General features: G+C 42.7%; 1 protein-coding gene across 1 annotated transcript in view; it reads right to left on the bottom strand.

Annotated features, from left to right (window-relative positions):
- The window catches only part of Pard3b (par-3 family cell polarity regulator beta), a 979071-nt gene that overhangs the window by 278217 nt on the left and 683407 nt on the right, over positions 1-17447 (bottom strand). Inside the window, exons 17-18 of the mRNA XM_051153919.1 lie at positions 12254-12460; positions 11275-11512 (exon numbers count right to left, since the gene is read on the bottom strand). Coding sequence (XP_051009876.1) covers positions 11275-11512; positions 12254-12460 — 445 coding nt within the window. The remainder of the gene's footprint in view (positions 1-11274; positions 11513-12253; positions 12461-17447) is intronic.

Genomic DNA, 17447 nt, shown 5'->3' with positions numbered 1-17447 from the left:
TGCTCGATCCATCTGATGAGGAGCCCTTCTGTCTACGGTTCTTCATTTAGCCAAGCAGTAAACCTGGACAGACCGTCCTGAGTGGTTTTGCTTCTAATTCATTCTGCCTGGGTCATTTTAGTGACTATCCTTGCAGATAGCGCCACCAATTTTTATCACTTGTCTTCTTCATATACTTCTTTAATTCTCATGTCCTTAATCTACCTATGTCATGGTGCTGTTTCCTCTCTTGTGTTCAACTGAGGACTAAAAAAAAAAAAAGAACTCAGATAGATATGGATAAATGCATATATTATGACATATACATATATAAATACTATCAGCTGTCACACCACTGGGTTTAATGGAAGTCAGTATCTGTATATTATGGCCTCTATTTTGCAATTCCATTACAGTCTCAACACTGCTCATGAAGAAAGCATTGCCAGCCAAGACCTGTGATAGTAATGGTGAAAAGAAAAGAGCCGAGGGTCATGGCTTTTCCCAACTTGAATAAAGAGAAATTTAAAGAAATTAAAATTGAATTTAGCCTGAAAGAAAAACTGGCAGATTAACAAAACGAAGAAACAAAATTGTTAGATTCATTCTGTAAAAAAATAAATAATTTAGAAAGACTTATTTTTAGACACGTGTGCGCGCGCGTGTGCGCACGCAGGGGTGCTCACAAAGTCCAGAGGAGCATGTCAGACCCCCAGAAGTTAGAGGTAGGGTGGTTTTGAACTATTGGAACTGTATTCGAGTCCTCTGTAAGAGCAGTACAGACTCTAAACAATTGAGCCATCTCTCCAGCCTCCAAAAGTTAATAATTAAAGATGAACTTAGGAGAGAAAATCCAGTGATGAAGAGACAAAACTGACCTTCCTCCATGCTGATGGTGGTCAACATCAGCTTCTTTCCCTCGCAGTCAGGGGCAGTCATGGAGGATAATGGACGGGTGCATCATGGTAAGTAGCCCTGGGCAATGCCCACTTCTCACAGGCTCAGTATATGCAGCCACTTTATCCTGAAGCGCTCTCAATGTATTTCTATATCTAACTCGAAGCCGAATTAAGAAGTCTGGCCTTTATTTTTCATTTGAGGTTTCATGTTTCAAATGGCTTGACCCTCATGAAGCAAAGCACCTAAACTCTAGCCTATGTCTGCCCTTTTGCCTTTGGGGAGATGCCTGTTAAAATTTCATTGGGCTGGCTGCATTAGCAGGGCTGCCCTTCACACTCATAAAGTTGAAGGGCTACCCAGATGTTTACAGCTACTATCTCGAAAGAGGTAATGACAGGCTGTGGTCACATTACGTTTATTGTACAGGAGACCTGTAACAGCCATTATGGGATCGAGGCAGTGAGGACAAACATAGCACACATGCCATGCCCCTGGTGACTTGAGTATTCAGTCTCTATCTAACCCAATTTAAAAATCAAGTTGAAATGTATCTTGACGGACAACCTCGGAGTAGCCACGCACTAAGCAATATCTGAGCCAGAACCTATCCACACACTGCACTGAGATTGTACTTAAAAGGAAGAGAAAGAAATGAAAACAACAAGCCTTTGGGTGGGTCTGCTCTTGATTTGTATTCAGCAATGGAAAGTCTGTCTTCCACCCAGTGGTTAAGTAAAGCTTGAAAACAGTTCACAGTTACATTTGGAAAGGGGTGACCCAGAGCATATAAAATATGAATGAGTGAATGATTTGAGCTCTGCCATTTCTTCCTGTACTTTATTATGCAAACCGTTCAGGTGAAAGAAGAAGCACCATGCCCATTTGAATTACAAAACAGCAGTTCCAGGAAAATGAGACAGTAGAAGGGAAAGTTTGTAGGCTCCTAGTATGTCTGGCTTGAGACAAAGGGTTTTTCTGGAGTAAATCCAGAGAGGGAAAGCAAAAAGGAAAACCCATAATTTCCTAAGGGAAGACACACAAGTGGGCAACAGGTGGAGAAACAAAGTGGTAAATGCAAATCCAAATGTCACGGAGCTATCACCTCAAACTAGTATGATTATCAAAAAAAAAGGAAGAAGAACAGGAGCAAGGAATGGGGGTGCACACTTGCACTCCTAACACTTGGGAGACTAAGGCAGGAGGCTCATGTATATAGCAAGCCCTTATCTTAAGTAAAACAACACAAAAACCAACAGAAACCATTACTGGCAAGAATGTAGAAAAAAATGAAACCTTGCATAGTGTTGGTGGAAATGTGAAGTATTACAGATATTATGGAAAACATTATGGAGATTTATCATAACATTGAAACTGTAACTGTCATATGATATTCAGGTAGAAGATGTGAATATATTTTTTAAAATTGAGAGGAGTACATCAAAGACACATCTATACTCTCATGATTACTGCAACAGTATTCATAACAGCCAAGGAACAGAAAGAAACTATGCATTGTCCAGCTGATAAGATGATAAAGGAAATGCAATATACTTGCATATGCATGCACACGAAAACACACACACATGTATGCACGCACACACACACACACACACACACACACACACTCATGGACACACTACTTACTATTTAACATTCAAAAAGGAGGCACTCCTGCCATTTGTGATGTGAGTGAAAATCCCAGAAAGATGGATTTGAACTACAGTGATGGTGACATTGGAATGTTGCAGGCCTAGAGTCTAATTATATCGTATCTTGGGCTGGTTTTATAGCCAGGCCTTGCCCATTTCTGTGTCAGAACTAACATTCTGTGACTAACAGATAAGACCTGTTTGGAATTTACTGACTTATTAGATCACTAGAGTCCACCAACTCAAAGCTGAGCATGTCATGATCACATAGCATCTTAGGCCCATAGGAAGATTCCTCATCTTCCTGTAACTGCCTTTCTAATGTACCCACCAACTTATTTTAAATTTGCTTTGATTATGAGTTTCATAAAACTTCTTCCACATGGGAACATGGAGCCTGAAGTTACCTAGCTGTGTATTTTATGGGTCTGGGTCAATCAGATTTGGCTCTGGAATAAACTTTATTCCTTTTGAGGTGAGGGCTGTGTTTGCTTTGTGCACTGTCAGAGACAACACGAACAAGCCTGGAAAACAACTTTATGTGAAGTAAGCCAGGCACAGAAGGCTAAGCACCATGGACCCCCTCACTTATAAGTGGAGTATGAGAGAGTGTAATTCGCAGAAATAGAGAGAAACGGTTGTTAGCAGATGCTGTGAGGCTGCGAGGGTTGGAATGCTGTTGCTCAGAGGACACACAATTGCAAGTAGGTGGGACTTAGTGGCACTGTCATAGACACAGAAAAGACAGTTTGTGAGGTTATACATGCATTCGTATGTATCACTATCTCACAATGTTTTCTTCTGCCAAAGCATGTGGTATATAAGAAATATGTGTAATGATTTTTGTGGACTTAAATTTACAACAAGAATGAGAATTTATCAAGGCAGGCACTCTACAGACAGTTTGCTTACGCATACAAACCACTCCACTGACATGTCACAACAGCATGGAGAGGGTGTGAGGAAATCAAATCAGCGAAGGCCACGGAGCCTGCAAGGGACAGGTTTTAATTAGGTTCAGCATTAGCTTGGTAACAGTAGCAACTGTGTAACTGTTTGTGGTAGAAACAGCGTGGAGGGCTGTGTGTCTGACAGTTCTAAGACATGCGCACCCTGACCCCTCTTTATAGCATCCCCCCCTCCCCGCCCCTGGTTAAGTAAAACATGTGGTACATTTCAGAATGAAATGAACAAAATGTGTCCCTTAGTGTAGGCAAAAGTGAAAATGAAAAATGGATGCTCCTAGGGTTTCAAAAATATATTTATGATTTATAATTTAGGATGCAAACTGAGCAATGTCTGAAATGAGTGAAGAAGAAACGATACATACAGAACATCCAACTACTGGATCAGGAAGAGCAGGGCTGATACAAAGAGCTTCGAATCAGTGTGACCGCTCTCAGCTGCAACAGGTGCGTACTATATGGGCACTCTCTGTATTCCACAGGTTACTTTGTGTTATAGTTAGTTGTATGTGAAGCTGGTTCACAAAAATCTTAGATTTCTATGCTACCAAAAAAAAAAAAGGGGGGGGGGAGAGGGGTCAGAAAGAAAAAACAAACAAACAAACAAACAAACAAAAGAAAACCAGGCATAAAGTGAGCTAGCTTCTTTGTCAGTGTGCCCCATTCAGACAATGTATCTCCTGAAAATTGTATGAACTTGGGGGGATGCAGCCTGTTAGGACAACAGGCAGCTACAGAGCAAGAGGACACTAGCTACTCCGTGGTTTCCCCAAAGCACCAACTGTCCTGGCAATCAGTGGCTCGGTATCAGCCATGAATTCTCTACTGCCTCACCTTCGCTGGGTGTAAATCCTGTAGGAGCCAAGGCCTGGATCCTTGCTCTGAATCATGTCAGCCCAGAAGGCACAGCTCTATCAGAGCTTTGGTCCCTTTTGTCCCTTTGGTTCCTGGGTACTTCATAGTTAAAAACAGTTTGCATGTTGATGTGACATTTTCCTTGTTTTGGATTAAATACAGAGAAAGAATCTCATATTTATCTTTGACTTTTCATTTCTTTATTATGATGGGAAAGCATCATAATAGTTGGGATTTCACTGGTCTCTATCCAGTTCCCAGGATAATACCTGGTATAAAGATAGAACTTTACATAAATGCAATTGAGCAAACAAAAGGATGGTTATGAATGTATTTGGCCAACATGAAGTAGTCAATAAATGTTATTAATCAAATGAATATGGGCAAACAATATTAAAAATCTTCCCAACAGTGTGATATACACTTTGCTAACCTCTCAAGAAGGAGCTAACTAAATACAATTACTTTAGAACAAGAGACTAGAAAAGGTATAGAAAGGTTAGGAAGGTGGTTCAGTTAGTACACTGTTGGCTGCACAAACATAAGGAACTGAGTTCATGAGGTCCTAAGATCTCCAGGACCCACACAAATGGAAAGAAATGGGGCACACACCTACAATCATAGCTCTACAGTGGAAGAGACAAAGATCCCTGAGACTTGTAGGTGTTCAGTATCGCTGAGTCAATGTGCTCCATCCTCAATGATAGACAATGTTAACAAGAAAAAAAAAAATGAGGCAGAGGGCAGCTAAGAATACATGAGGCATTGGCATCTGGCTTCTATATGTGTACCTCCACACACATGCATACATACAAGCCAGAATGTGCAACAAAACATATATACATACACTATGTATGCATGTACACAGACAGACAGACTGACTCTCTCTCTCTCTTTTTCTCTCTCTCCCCTTCCCCCCTCCACAAAAGGAAAATGAACATATACCACTTCAAGCTTTTCACTCAGTGTGCAGAACAAGTTGACAGTTCATGGGTCTTAAGAGTGACCTAGACTCTTAAGAGAAGACAGGAGAAACTGTTAGACAAAGATACTGGTTTGAAACACAAAGAATTTCATTTGAGGATTACAAGAGATTAACAAGATTGTTAAACAACCAAGAAATCGGGGGTGGTGGTGGTGGTGGGGTGGTGGTGAACTCTGCATTTTCCACACTAGGTGACACCTTTGTGGCCAAAGGGTATTGGGACCGACAGTATGGAACGTATCTCCTGAAGGGTATGAGCTTTGCCTTTTGGTTACAGGAGTTTTGGATAGCCCCTTTGTGGGAAAAGCAGTGAAAGGCAGTGATACCAAAGGAAGTCAAATTCATAAAGCAAAAATAAAGAAGTGTCCTGACCTGAGATAGATCACTGAGATCCTGAGTTCCCACACCAAGGGCTCCCTCTGTACGCAGGCTGCTTTTGGTACAAACAGTTTCCACTGTGGACCAGATTCAGGAGCTGACTCTGCCCTAAGCTTTCCTTCTAGCTTTGTGAAGGCAGACCAGAGCTTCCTGCATTGGCGGCAGTGGGCACACTTGACATCTTTTATGAGCAGACAAGCGAGGAGTCATCAGTGAGCCAGGAGCGGAGCACTGACAAGGCACATGTGGTGTGGAAAGAAACCCTGGGCTCTTTCTCGGCTGTCTCCAGAGTGCCTGCATGAGCCTGACTTTGCTGTCTATGTGAGCTTTGCTCGAAGCATCCCTGGAATACCATCCTGCCTGCCATCTCCCTGTGCTCCAATGCAAGTCCCAGGAAAGCCTTGCCCAGATGGTGTCATTTGTCTCCTAGTGATTTCTATCTCAAGCAAAAGAACCCTTAGATGAGATGCTAACACTAAAAGACGGTCACACGCAAAGGAGCTTTACTATGCCTTTCTCTGGTTTCTTTATCAAATTGGGCAAAAGATTAATAGCAAACCCATGGGAGGTTTCTCCCTGAGGCAAGTAAACAGAGCTTATAAGGTAAACGCCAACTTGGAAGGTTCAGGAGTTGAGCATTTTCCCCAAATAACTCATGGTCCTTGTAAGAGCCAGACTTGACTCCTACAAGGAGATAATTTAAAATCAGTAATTCATAGCAATATACAAACTAGACAATGGGTGGAAAGACAAGCAGAATAAACATCCCATCGCTTTTCCAGTAGGTACAGGGGTGGGTGAAATTAACAAATAACTGGAGCTCTCCCAGTCTGAGTCACGGACAGGATTAGAACAGCTGACGTCAGCACAGTAAGAACCCTGAGCTCTTTAGTCACAATAGCAAGGCCTCTGCTAACACACTGCAGTTCTAAGATGACGGAAGGCAGCAGAATTTAAGACCCGGCTGACCCTCAGTGGTCAGGTGCAGCTGCAAACACTACCGCAGAGCTTCCCTTCAGGACCACTGCAGAGCGGTGCAGACAATGGGGGAAGCTAATGCATATTTAAGTCACAGCTAACTCTAAGGGAACCTTAGAGCAATCAATCTTTTTTAAATAAGAAAGAAACTAAGTCAATAGCATCTGAGCAACAGATGAGAATTAAAGCAAAATCTGTCGGCTAATGGTAACAGCTTTTGTGTTCTTTGTTGCTGAAAACGTGCTTGTAGCAGCAACTCCAATATGCTCACCAACTCGGATGCAAAAGGCTATGGAAAACAGTTGCTATTTTTATATGGGACGATAAAAATCTAACATCACCTCTCAGGTTCTTAATTTTGCTAGTGTGGTGAAAGGGAACAAAAGGCAGGGTGCTGGGTGCCTAGAGGACCCAGGGCCTGCGGCTCCCACTATGTGGAGATAGGGAACATATTGGGGGCAAAAGAGGGAAGACCTGGCCCTGTGATATGGACAGCAAGTACACGGAGCCACCCACATAACAGAAAATATAGTTAGGGTTTAACATGGTGACAGTCTCAGAAACAGGCCCTGGGAATCTCTGATAGTTTTCATATTTACAGATTACTCTAGTTAAATCATTTTTATAGGTTTTTTTTCATTTAATACCCTAAAGAGGAAACTTGTCCTTATAAATTACTGTGAAATTGTAAAAGCAGTAATAATACTTATGATAATGACCAGGCTGGTTTCCGGTGATACTGTAAGCAATTAGTACAATCTTAGTGGCTTGAATAACACATATGGGTGAATATTAAGGGGCTGGCCAGAGTGAAGCCATTTCCTCGTCCTTGCCAGTTTACGCAGGCTGCCATGTTCCTTGGCTTATGTTCACTTCCGCCTATTTATGAGCAAGCATGCTGCGTTTCCTTGCACCATGTTTTCCTATCATGTCTTCCGCTTCTGCTTATAAGGCCCTGCGAGTACACTGGGCTCACTGAGAAAGCTCAAGACAACTGCCCTATCTCAGGGTGAGAAAAACAGCTGTCCTCCTGCCTTCTCCTCTGAAATCTAAAATCTATTACTATGTCTTAATAGACAGATAAAGAGGAATAGGACTTGGGAGCATCTTTAGTATTGAGTATATATATTACTTGTAAAGGACAGTTCAAATTATATTATATAATTAAACAAATATATTTCTCACAATGATAGTTGATCCAATGACTATTCTCGGTTTTCAGATGAAGAAACCAAAGCGAAGGGGTTAGTTTGCCCAATGTTACCTAGCTAGAAATTAAACTCAGAAGTCGTCATGCAGAGCCTGGACTTGCAATCATTCAATGCTATAACCCCACAGACAAAATTCTCATGTAAATATTGTTATAATTATTGCCAACTTGTTCACATTACAGACTACAATTTCTTTTCCTAATGATACTTCATGTATCCATTTACCTTACCGTGTGTATGCACGTATGGTGTGAGTGTATGTGAATATACGTGAAGGCGAGTGTGCAAATGTATGCACGCACATGTGGAAGCCCAAAGGTCGAAGTTGCATGTTTTCTTGATTGTTCTTTACCTTACTTATCGAGGCAGCATCTCTCGCTTGAATCCAGAGTTTGCTAGTTTGATTAGTCTAGCTAGCCAGCTTGCACTGGGGATCCTGCTGTCCCAAGGGGTCATTTGTCAGCTACCCTGCTCAGGATCTATGCGGACTTTGAGGACATGAGCCATCCCCCCCCCCCTTCTGCAACTGCCTATTACATCTGGTGACCATAACAAGGACACCGTGGACTCTAAAACTCAAGGTGACAAGGGAAAGGCAGAGTCTAGATGGTCGAGAGGGAAGAAGCAAACAAGGCCTATGGAAACGTGTGTCTCACTGAGTGTCACTAGGGTATATAGGTCGTGTGGGGTAGAGTGAGGGTGCTGCTTTAGACTGAGCTCCCGAAGGAAGCTAAAGACAGAATGGGGTCACTTGTGCTAAGTTCCACACGATCAAACTGAACTTAGAAAAGGACGAATTTTCAAGACAGCAGGTTCACAGTAACCAATCAGAAGATGTCCTGTCATCCCGAGACACAATGGTGTTGGAAGTGCCTTCTTCTGTAAGCCTGAGAGAGAGCTGTTTGCCATCCGCTTTGGGTTCCTTCTTTCCGGTGTCTTCATCCTTTTGCTGTTTACAGAGCACATGCCTTCTGCTTAGCTTGTCCAAGTGTCTTTCTTCTATAGGTGAAATGTAGCCTCTTCCACAAATCAATAGGAAAAGATTTGATCTTTACATTTGGAATTTAATTCTTTGATACTTACATGATATTCAGGGCATCAGACCTGCTATGGGAATATGATGAATTGAACAGGCATGGCTCTATCAGCTCACATGTTTAAATATATTTTGTTCCTAGTTGGTAGAACTATTTCAGAAGGATGAGATTAGAGGGTGTGGCCTTGTGGGAGGAGGCGTGTACCTGGAGGTAGCCTTCGAGGTTCCAAAAGAATCTTGACATTTTTAGTGCTCTCTCTGCTTTCTCATTTGAGTTGTAATATGTGAGCTGTTGCCTCTTTATGCCGCCATGCCTTTGTACCACCATCATGAACTCTAACCTTTTAAATACTTTTATATGTTGTCTTGGCCACAATGTTTTATCATGGATCCCTATGAGTTGAGGCCAGCTGGGTCTACAGAGCAAATTCTAGGACAGCTAGGGCTACACAGAGAAACCTTGTCAACCCCCTCCTCTCATCACCACCCCCTCCAAAAAAATATTTTGAGGAGCATACTGGAGTAGCATTGTTTGAACACTGGGTGTGTAATAGGATGGCTGAGAGCTGCCTACACTATTTGTGTCCTTTAAATGTCACTTTGCACAGAGACACACACAGAGAGAAGGAAGGAGAAAAGGAAGGGAGGGAGGAAAAAAATGGAATAAGATAACTGTATTTTCTTTTTCTATCTGAAAAGGCTTTACACTGAGAACAAATAGAATCTTGCATTCCCCCAGCATTTTTAGAGACAGATATTCTAATGGGTTTTCACAATATGGCTAAATCCATCATTCGTTCTCTGTTGTTCATAGCAGAGAGGAGAGAAACGAAATGGATAGATTTGATAGGGAGTTATAGAAATAAATTAATGAAATGGGTACCTCTACCTTATTTCCCGTTCCCCCAAACACAAACGTTTAAAAAGTCCTCTGAGAATTAGGAAGTGATTTTATAAATCCCTCTGCTTTGTGACCAGCGAACGTTTTTCTGATGTCTCCCTTGACCAAAGCAGAGGGATTGTTTGGCAAGTCTTCCTAGGTAGGAAGGCAAACTGGTGTCTGAGTTGCTTTGGAGAAGCAAGGGTGGTGTGGTACCCATGTGGTATGGGGAGGGGAAGAGAGAGCAGGGGCAACAAGCTGTGCTTGAGTGATTTGGAGGGGTTTAGAGATTGGTGATGGTAGCAGGCCAGGTAGACACCGCTGCTACATAGCGACAGGCTTTTCAGCTTGCATCCACGAAGCTGGGTAGATGTTGTTCCTGCTGCTGCTGCCGTCGCTGCTGCCACTGATGCTGCCGCTGTTGCTGCTGCTGCATGGGTTAACGTCTTCTCTGCTATCACGTAAAGAAGTCTACCAGCTTGGATGAGGAGACTCCAGGCACACTGTCTGAGGTCAGAAGCTAAGGGTGAGGGATCCTTAAGAAGTCAGCCATGGAAATGATTTTCATGAGCAGCAACTGGTGTAGTATAACCCACAAGGGTGCTCGCTCAGAAAGGTGGGGTCAGTCTGTGCCACCTAAACCAGCTAAAACTCTTTCCAGGTTAGCATTCCCATGTATGCGGTTCCACAGACAGGGACGTTATGCCCCAGGGGGGAGGTATATTTTCGTTTACGTTGAACTATATACGAAGCCTCTTACCCAAATGACCAGAAACCAGCCCCATCACTAGGTAACCAAAGCGTAGAGAAAATGGTTTCAGCAGAGAGGGTTTTGGAGGACAGTTGTAGGAGAAGAAACAAATTGTGTTCCGACTGTGTGCTCCGTCCTCTTAGTTACCGAACCTACTACATGTGACATCTTATCTTCCAGCCCCACGGGGCCCACAGGAAGGTATGGTGTTAGCCTCAGTCTGAAAGGAAGGGACAGATGACATGGGAAACCTATGGCTGAGATCCAGGAGGTCATGTATTGAGACCAGGGTCACACAGTCCTCATCCCAGGGGCAAACTTTATTGAGTCATGGTTGCCCCTGCAGGTGACAGCTACTGTGTTGGTGACCTGAATATCAGAAGTCACAGAAGAATGAGGTAATGCCAGTATCCTCTTGCTTTCGCTGTACAGAGTGACACATAGGGAACACTTCCTATGCCCTACTAAGTGCTGGCTTCTTTTGCCAACAGGTTTATGACCATTGCAAGTCATCAACATAAGCTACGGGGGACACCCAAAAAGGCTTTTTGCGCCTTTTTCAGAAAAAGAAAGAAATTACAGTCATAGCCTTGATTTTTGTGAATACAGCTGAAGATGAGAGAAACTTGAACCTTTTTCTGAGCAAACACAAAGAAGTGATTTAGCCACGAGAAACAAAGCTGAGTGCCTTCGCAGCGGGTCCTTACCTCAGCATGGCACCAAATCCCTTCCTCTTGATTTTTTTCTCTGGGTCTTCACTGTCCTCTTTCTGCTTTTTTTCCTTGACTTTCAGCTTGCCCTTTCCTTTTTTCTTCTCCTTCTCTTTTGGTTTTTTGACTTTCCTGGCTTTATTTTCCACATCATCTAGCTCGGGGTTTCCCTGAGGGGCAGACTCACAATTCAGAGCTCCATGGCCAGAGTGAGAGCTCTTATCAGAGAGACCGTCTGTAGAGAGAAAAATCAATACCCATGGTCAGGGGCACTTACGGTTAGTATATATATATATATAAAAAAGGCAAAATGTAAAATACAGAAGAATGAATAGAAGCACTCCGTGTTTTACTGAACCACATGGCTAGCTGTACCCTTTGAAGGTAGAATTTCCCAGCCCTGGATACTTCAAGCAAGGTTTGAGGCTAGGATGAGGCACACTGGTTGCTAGCTGGTAGCACAAAAGGCTTGAAATGTGCTGAAGCACTAATCTCTCGGAAAGCTAGCTTGTTAACCTCAGATTGGCTCAGAAAAGCCCACATGCTGGGAAACAAACAGGGTGAGTTTCTTTCCAAAAGAGGGTTTTGAGTATAAATATACGGCATTGCTTCTATGCAATTAATGCAGTCAGTCCACTGGTTGATGTAGCTTTTAATGATTCAAATGAGAATGCCAAGAAATGCATGGTTCCTGCTCCTGCCCTCAGGGTAAATGACAGTTGGTCCTTCTCAAAAAGTGAGAGAAAACATTTCTTTTCAGTTTGCACTGTGAAATAAATTGCACATTGCATCCTCCATCCCATGTTCGTTAAGCCAAGGGGCAAAACATATCAGGAAAATGAATTACTTTTAATATCAAAAATATAATTGTGATCCTTAAATCATTTTTTTTTCAGTAGTTAAGTGCACATTTTCGCTTACAATATGCAGATAATAATGAGATGAAGAACCCACTTAAGGGGGCATGTGGCCCTACCAGCTTCCGCCTCTTCTGGCCCATCGTAAGATTTGTCGATGGCTGCTCTGAAGCTCTCATTGCAGCCCCGGCCTCGTACCATGTGTGGTCTGGGCCTGTGGAAGGGCAGCTCGTTCTTCCTGACCTCAGCCACAGCGGTCTGTAGACTCTCCAAGGAACTGGACTTTTTCAGACCCAAAGTTGGTCCAAAATCTTTGCTCGGAGAATCTGAAAGAGAAAAGGTGGGAAGTCAGCACCAGTGTGCTCCGGTGGGAGTACCCATGGTTTGGAGAACACGTCTGTCTGGGCAGGTTCAGAAAGGCTGTGTTAAGTTAGCACACACTGGTGGGTAAACCCCAGCTTTCCCATCATCCTTTGTCATCTTGAGCAAGTGGGCCATCATCTCAGAACCTCAGTTTCTTTGTCTACAGCTGTGGTAAGCTTTTAGTTGACAAATCTGTTTAGTTTAAATCTGTTTCACATACAGAAATGTGTATGCCTGTGTGGAGATGCACACATACATACACATGTACTTGAGAAGTGACTATCTATGGATTGTTTGAGAGTATATGCATCTAAGTACATACACATGGACATCAAGACAGGCAAACTGTGTGCATCCCAGACGGGCCTCAAACTCCCAGAGATCTGCCTGCCTCTGCTTCTGGAGTGAGGTTAAAGGTGTGTGCCACCACTCTCAGGCCAAGGCAAGCAAACTCATAACGCACCTGACATAACAAGTGCTTCCTCTTAGTACTAATCCTAGTCGTCTGATCCACTGTGTCTGTTATTACTGCCAGAGTTGCTTATTTGATTGGCCTGAAAATCAACAACTATTCGTGATTAGAATTTTCATAATTAAAGTCTTTACATTATCCTAAAGACAGTTAATTAATGTATGATGAATAAAATTTATTTTGTCTGTGAATAAAGCAAAGCAAAGCAAAGAAAAAAAAAAAAGAAAAAAAAAAAAAAAAAAAAAAAAAAAAAAGAAAGAACGTTTCTTAGCGCTGATCCTCCAACCCTAGCTCCATTTGGAACTCAGGACAGGAGCCTCCATTTTATATACAGTAAACAATTAGAGCACAGAGAAGTAAAACATAAGAGAATTTTGCAGGCCTATCTTTTGCCATGTACTATCTTCTTCTTGTATAGCTTTTCTGGCCTGAGGCCCCCTTCCCTCCACTCTATTCCTCATGCTCCGTTCCTGCTCCAGCCAGTGTCATTCTCAATAACAAGATTACATGGTAGAAATATTAGTAGAAAATGTTTGCGTAAAAGATAGAAATAATTCCATTAGGGCTTTTGTTTCCGCACTCAAGCTGGTCTACCAAGGCCTAGCTGTTCCCTGCCAGTTACCAGGGAGACCACTGCCATCAAGAGTGTGCAGCATGCTTCTGAAAACAGCCGATGATGCAGCATGTCCATAGATGTGGCCTGAGCACATACAGAGCATTGTGTGTGTGTGTGTGTGTGTGTGTGTGTGTGTGTGTGTGTGTATCAACTTCAATGCACACCATGCCCTAAGGCTCCGCAAATACCCTACCTCTCAATATTGCTATCACTATTTTTATTTCTACTTCTGCTGCCACCATGGATGTGACTTCTAGCTTCTCACTACAGATGGCAAGGGCTATACGACAAGTACAGCCAGTGCTAATACGTCTAATGTATGTTACGGCACATGACGCTGGCTAGCAGCACACACGTCCACTGCAGTGATAGCTAAGGATGTTCAGAATCCTCGGAGTGTGCCAAGCACTATCCTGCCTTTCACTAATATGAACTTACTATAATCCTTATAGTCGTGGCATTGGAACTGACCATGGCCGACTTGGGGCTAGGGAATCAAACCTAAGGTCTTAGGCATGCTAAGCAAATGGTCTATTGCCAAACTTTAGCATTTATAGACAAGGAAATAGAGGTCACGCGATACAGCCACACACTGGGCATTGAGCAGAGTCAGTCCAATTACTGCTTCTCTGCTTTGTACCACGTAGTTTACAACCTCAAGATACATTCCAGATCTGCTCTCTGCTTGATTACAGTCAAGGTTCTTACACTGCTCGACACTTTCCACATCTCTAAAATAAAAATATTAGTCTAGATAAGCCCTGCAGCCCACCCAGCCAGGCCAGCAAACTGCAAAAATTAGATATTACTTTGTGGTTCCATCATTAACTTACAGGAGGCAACCTCACACTGTGAACAATACACACCATGACAATAAACACCTCATTTTATAGATGACAGTGCATATTCAATAAAGGAAGCTGAGAAGAGACCGAGAAAACTACAAGAAAATTCAGGGACAAATTGCAGGTGCTATTTACAAGCATGAATACTAAGGCTATGTTACTGCTAAATCCAGAAAAAGGCAATTTTCCCCCATTCACAGCAAGGAAGGTGAGTTAAAAAAAAAGAATCAAGTAAGATCATTTCTGACAAGGAAAACAAAAGACAACACAGAGGTTTGGGAATATTGAAACAACAGTAAAAGCTTTACAACTTACAGAAAATATTTTTTAGCACCAACCCCTAGGGATATCTGACATAATTTTGGTGAAAACATGGAGAAAAGGGCTAACTGAGAAAGCCTAGATCCTCTGTCAACAACAGCAACCATCTTTTATTTATTAATTGCCACTCGGGAGATTATATTAGACGCAAACTGCAAGCATTCACATCAACCTTTAGCAATAAATTCCAGGGAACTTGAAAGTAAATAAATCATCTGAGATATGAGCATGTTATCTAAAAAGACCCCACCAACATCTCAGAAAGAATTTCTGTGGAGGAACAAATACACAGTTATTGATTCTAAGAGATCTGGAGGTAAAGGAGTCATAGATTTTGTAGGGTTGATAGAGTTGACAATGTGTGTGTGTGTGTGTGTGTGTGTGTGTGTGTGTGTGTGTGTGTGTGTAGAGGGGTGTGGAAGCGCATCCTAAATGAGAGACTGCAACTGATGCTGGGCACCATTAGACCCTAAGACACATAGTAAAGGGAAGGCTGAGTTCAGGTCTTTAAATTTGAAGCCCAGGATTCTCCCCTTAGGGGAAGAAAGAGAGGGTTCCATTCACTCCTACGAGTAAACAGAAGGAAGAAATGGAAAAGACACTGATGTTAGCTAGGAGAGCATTCTAACCAGGAAGGTCCTTTTAAGGATGTGCAGATGCTATGGATGGACCAGAGTGGATCTCCTGGAGTTAGGGAACCTTGCTATAACTATTTACTAGGTCCCTATGCATTCCTTCACACTAGGATTAAGTTACTAACTGGCTGAGGGAGGGGCCCGTTAGTTGTTTGAGCATCAGTACTAAATGTCCCATGGAAAGAGTTGGAGGAGAGTTGCCTAGCAGGAAGAGATTTCATGGAGAAGGATGGATGGTCATGTTCCATCCCTCTTCCCTCCCCTCCCCTCATCAGCTTCAGTTTTGCAGCTTTCAGGATGAGATGATTCCCATTCTATTTGTAGCCTCATCACTGACACACAAAGATGGTATTTCCCCCCTCAGGCTCCCTCTAAAAAGAGAGGTCTCCTTGAAAGACTAATATAAAATGAGCAATTTATCAAAATCAAAACCTCAGCCATTCAAACCCATTGAAGTCATCCCAAAATATGATGATTCTTCACATTTTCCTTCGTGGCTGAAGTGATGGAGGCTGTGGCCGATTATAAGCAATTGCCTGGGCAAGTGATCTGTGTTATCTGTCATGGGATGAAACTTGTCCAGATCTGAACACTTGCTTGTCCCACTTTGAGGAGTCACAGAAGTACTTTGTGGTTGCAAGTATGATAATTTCCTGGGCAGCGTGGGCTAGCTGCAAATGCCAACTTTTAGTGTGATGTTTTATGCTTGGGTTTGAACCCCAGACCTCTTGACTTAAAGTCTGATGCTTTACCAACTGAGTCACCTGAGCTTTCTAGTGCAAAGTTTACATTGTTTAAACTCTCTATCAGGTAGTCATAGTCTCCAAGTTTTAATGAACTTGACATATATGGGCATCCTGAAGGAAATAATACAATTAAGAAGAATGTTAAAAAATATTTAACCTAATAAAAATAATCTTTGGGATTAAAAAAAAAAATCCTTGGACACATTCTTCCAGAAAAACACAGAATCAAAACAACCTCAAACCAGAACCATATATAGCCATCAAGATAGATGGGCACATGTGACTGCACAAGTCAGTTACATTATACCATGCAAGGCCCAGAGGACAGCAGGCTGGCAGTGTAACAGTTATAAGAAAGGGCTGTGAATGGCTGGCATCTGCTGGGTAAGACACAGCCATTGTATTCACGACCTTACACCAGCTCTGGATGTCTGCACCAAGCGTGCACAAAGATGGACTGGAGCCCTTACCTCTGACTGCAGACCAGTGAAGGGGGAAATCATGGCCCTTCAGTCTTGAACCCACTGATAACCCAACTAGGCCCCAGTGGATGGTTCTAGCACAGGAGTCACACAGAGGGCCTTGGTTAGTCTAAATAGGTCCCAGGACAAGTAAGAGTTGTGATTTGGGGAAGGAAACTGGTAAAGATGAGGGAAAGTTGATAGGGATGGGGGATATAGAAAGGCATGTGGGAGAGTAATTGGTATATATTATACACATGTATGAGATAGTGGAATAACAAAATTAACCAATAATATATAATAAAATAAAATGGAAACATATTTGAAGGAGTTGTGCTGTCATTTCTTCCCACAGAGAAGTGACACAAGACTCAGTGAAGACCTGCCTGTACTGTTTAGTTTCTGTTACTGTTTACTTGTCTAAAACCAGAAACAGTTCTCAACTACAGAGCAGGTGCAGCAAGTGGGACCACAAAGCCACTTAGAATGTCTTTATTATTAAACAGGGGGCGGGGCATGTAAAGCACTCATTTGGGGGTCAAATAATCTAATCTTTCCTACCCAGGAGAACAGATCCGTGAATGCCCCTAACCTTTCTCGGCCTCACTCGTGGTGTCTCCTCAGCCCAGAGAAACCATCAGAGCTTAGGGCAGAGCTAGAGAAACATGGAGTGAGGGAAAGTCAAGACATTGGGATGCCCTGTCTATCTGTGCTGCGAGGTTGAAGTTTTACTGCCTAGGTAGAGAAGTGCCACCTCCAAACAGGTTCTAAAAACATGGAGACATTCTTACCCCAGGTTTCTAGGTAGAGAGCCCCCTGTCACTACACAGTAGGAGTTCGGGTACCCTTCCTCG

Source organism: Acomys russatus, chromosome 12 (assembly GCF_903995435.1).
Source record: "Acomys russatus chromosome 12, mAcoRus1.1, whole genome shotgun sequence".
Classification (NCBI taxonomy): Eukaryota; Metazoa; Chordata; class Mammalia; order Rodentia; family Muridae; genus Acomys; species Acomys russatus.
The sequence above is the reverse complement of the archived record's forward strand: the minus strand, read 5'-3'. Positions and strand labels throughout refer to the sequence as shown.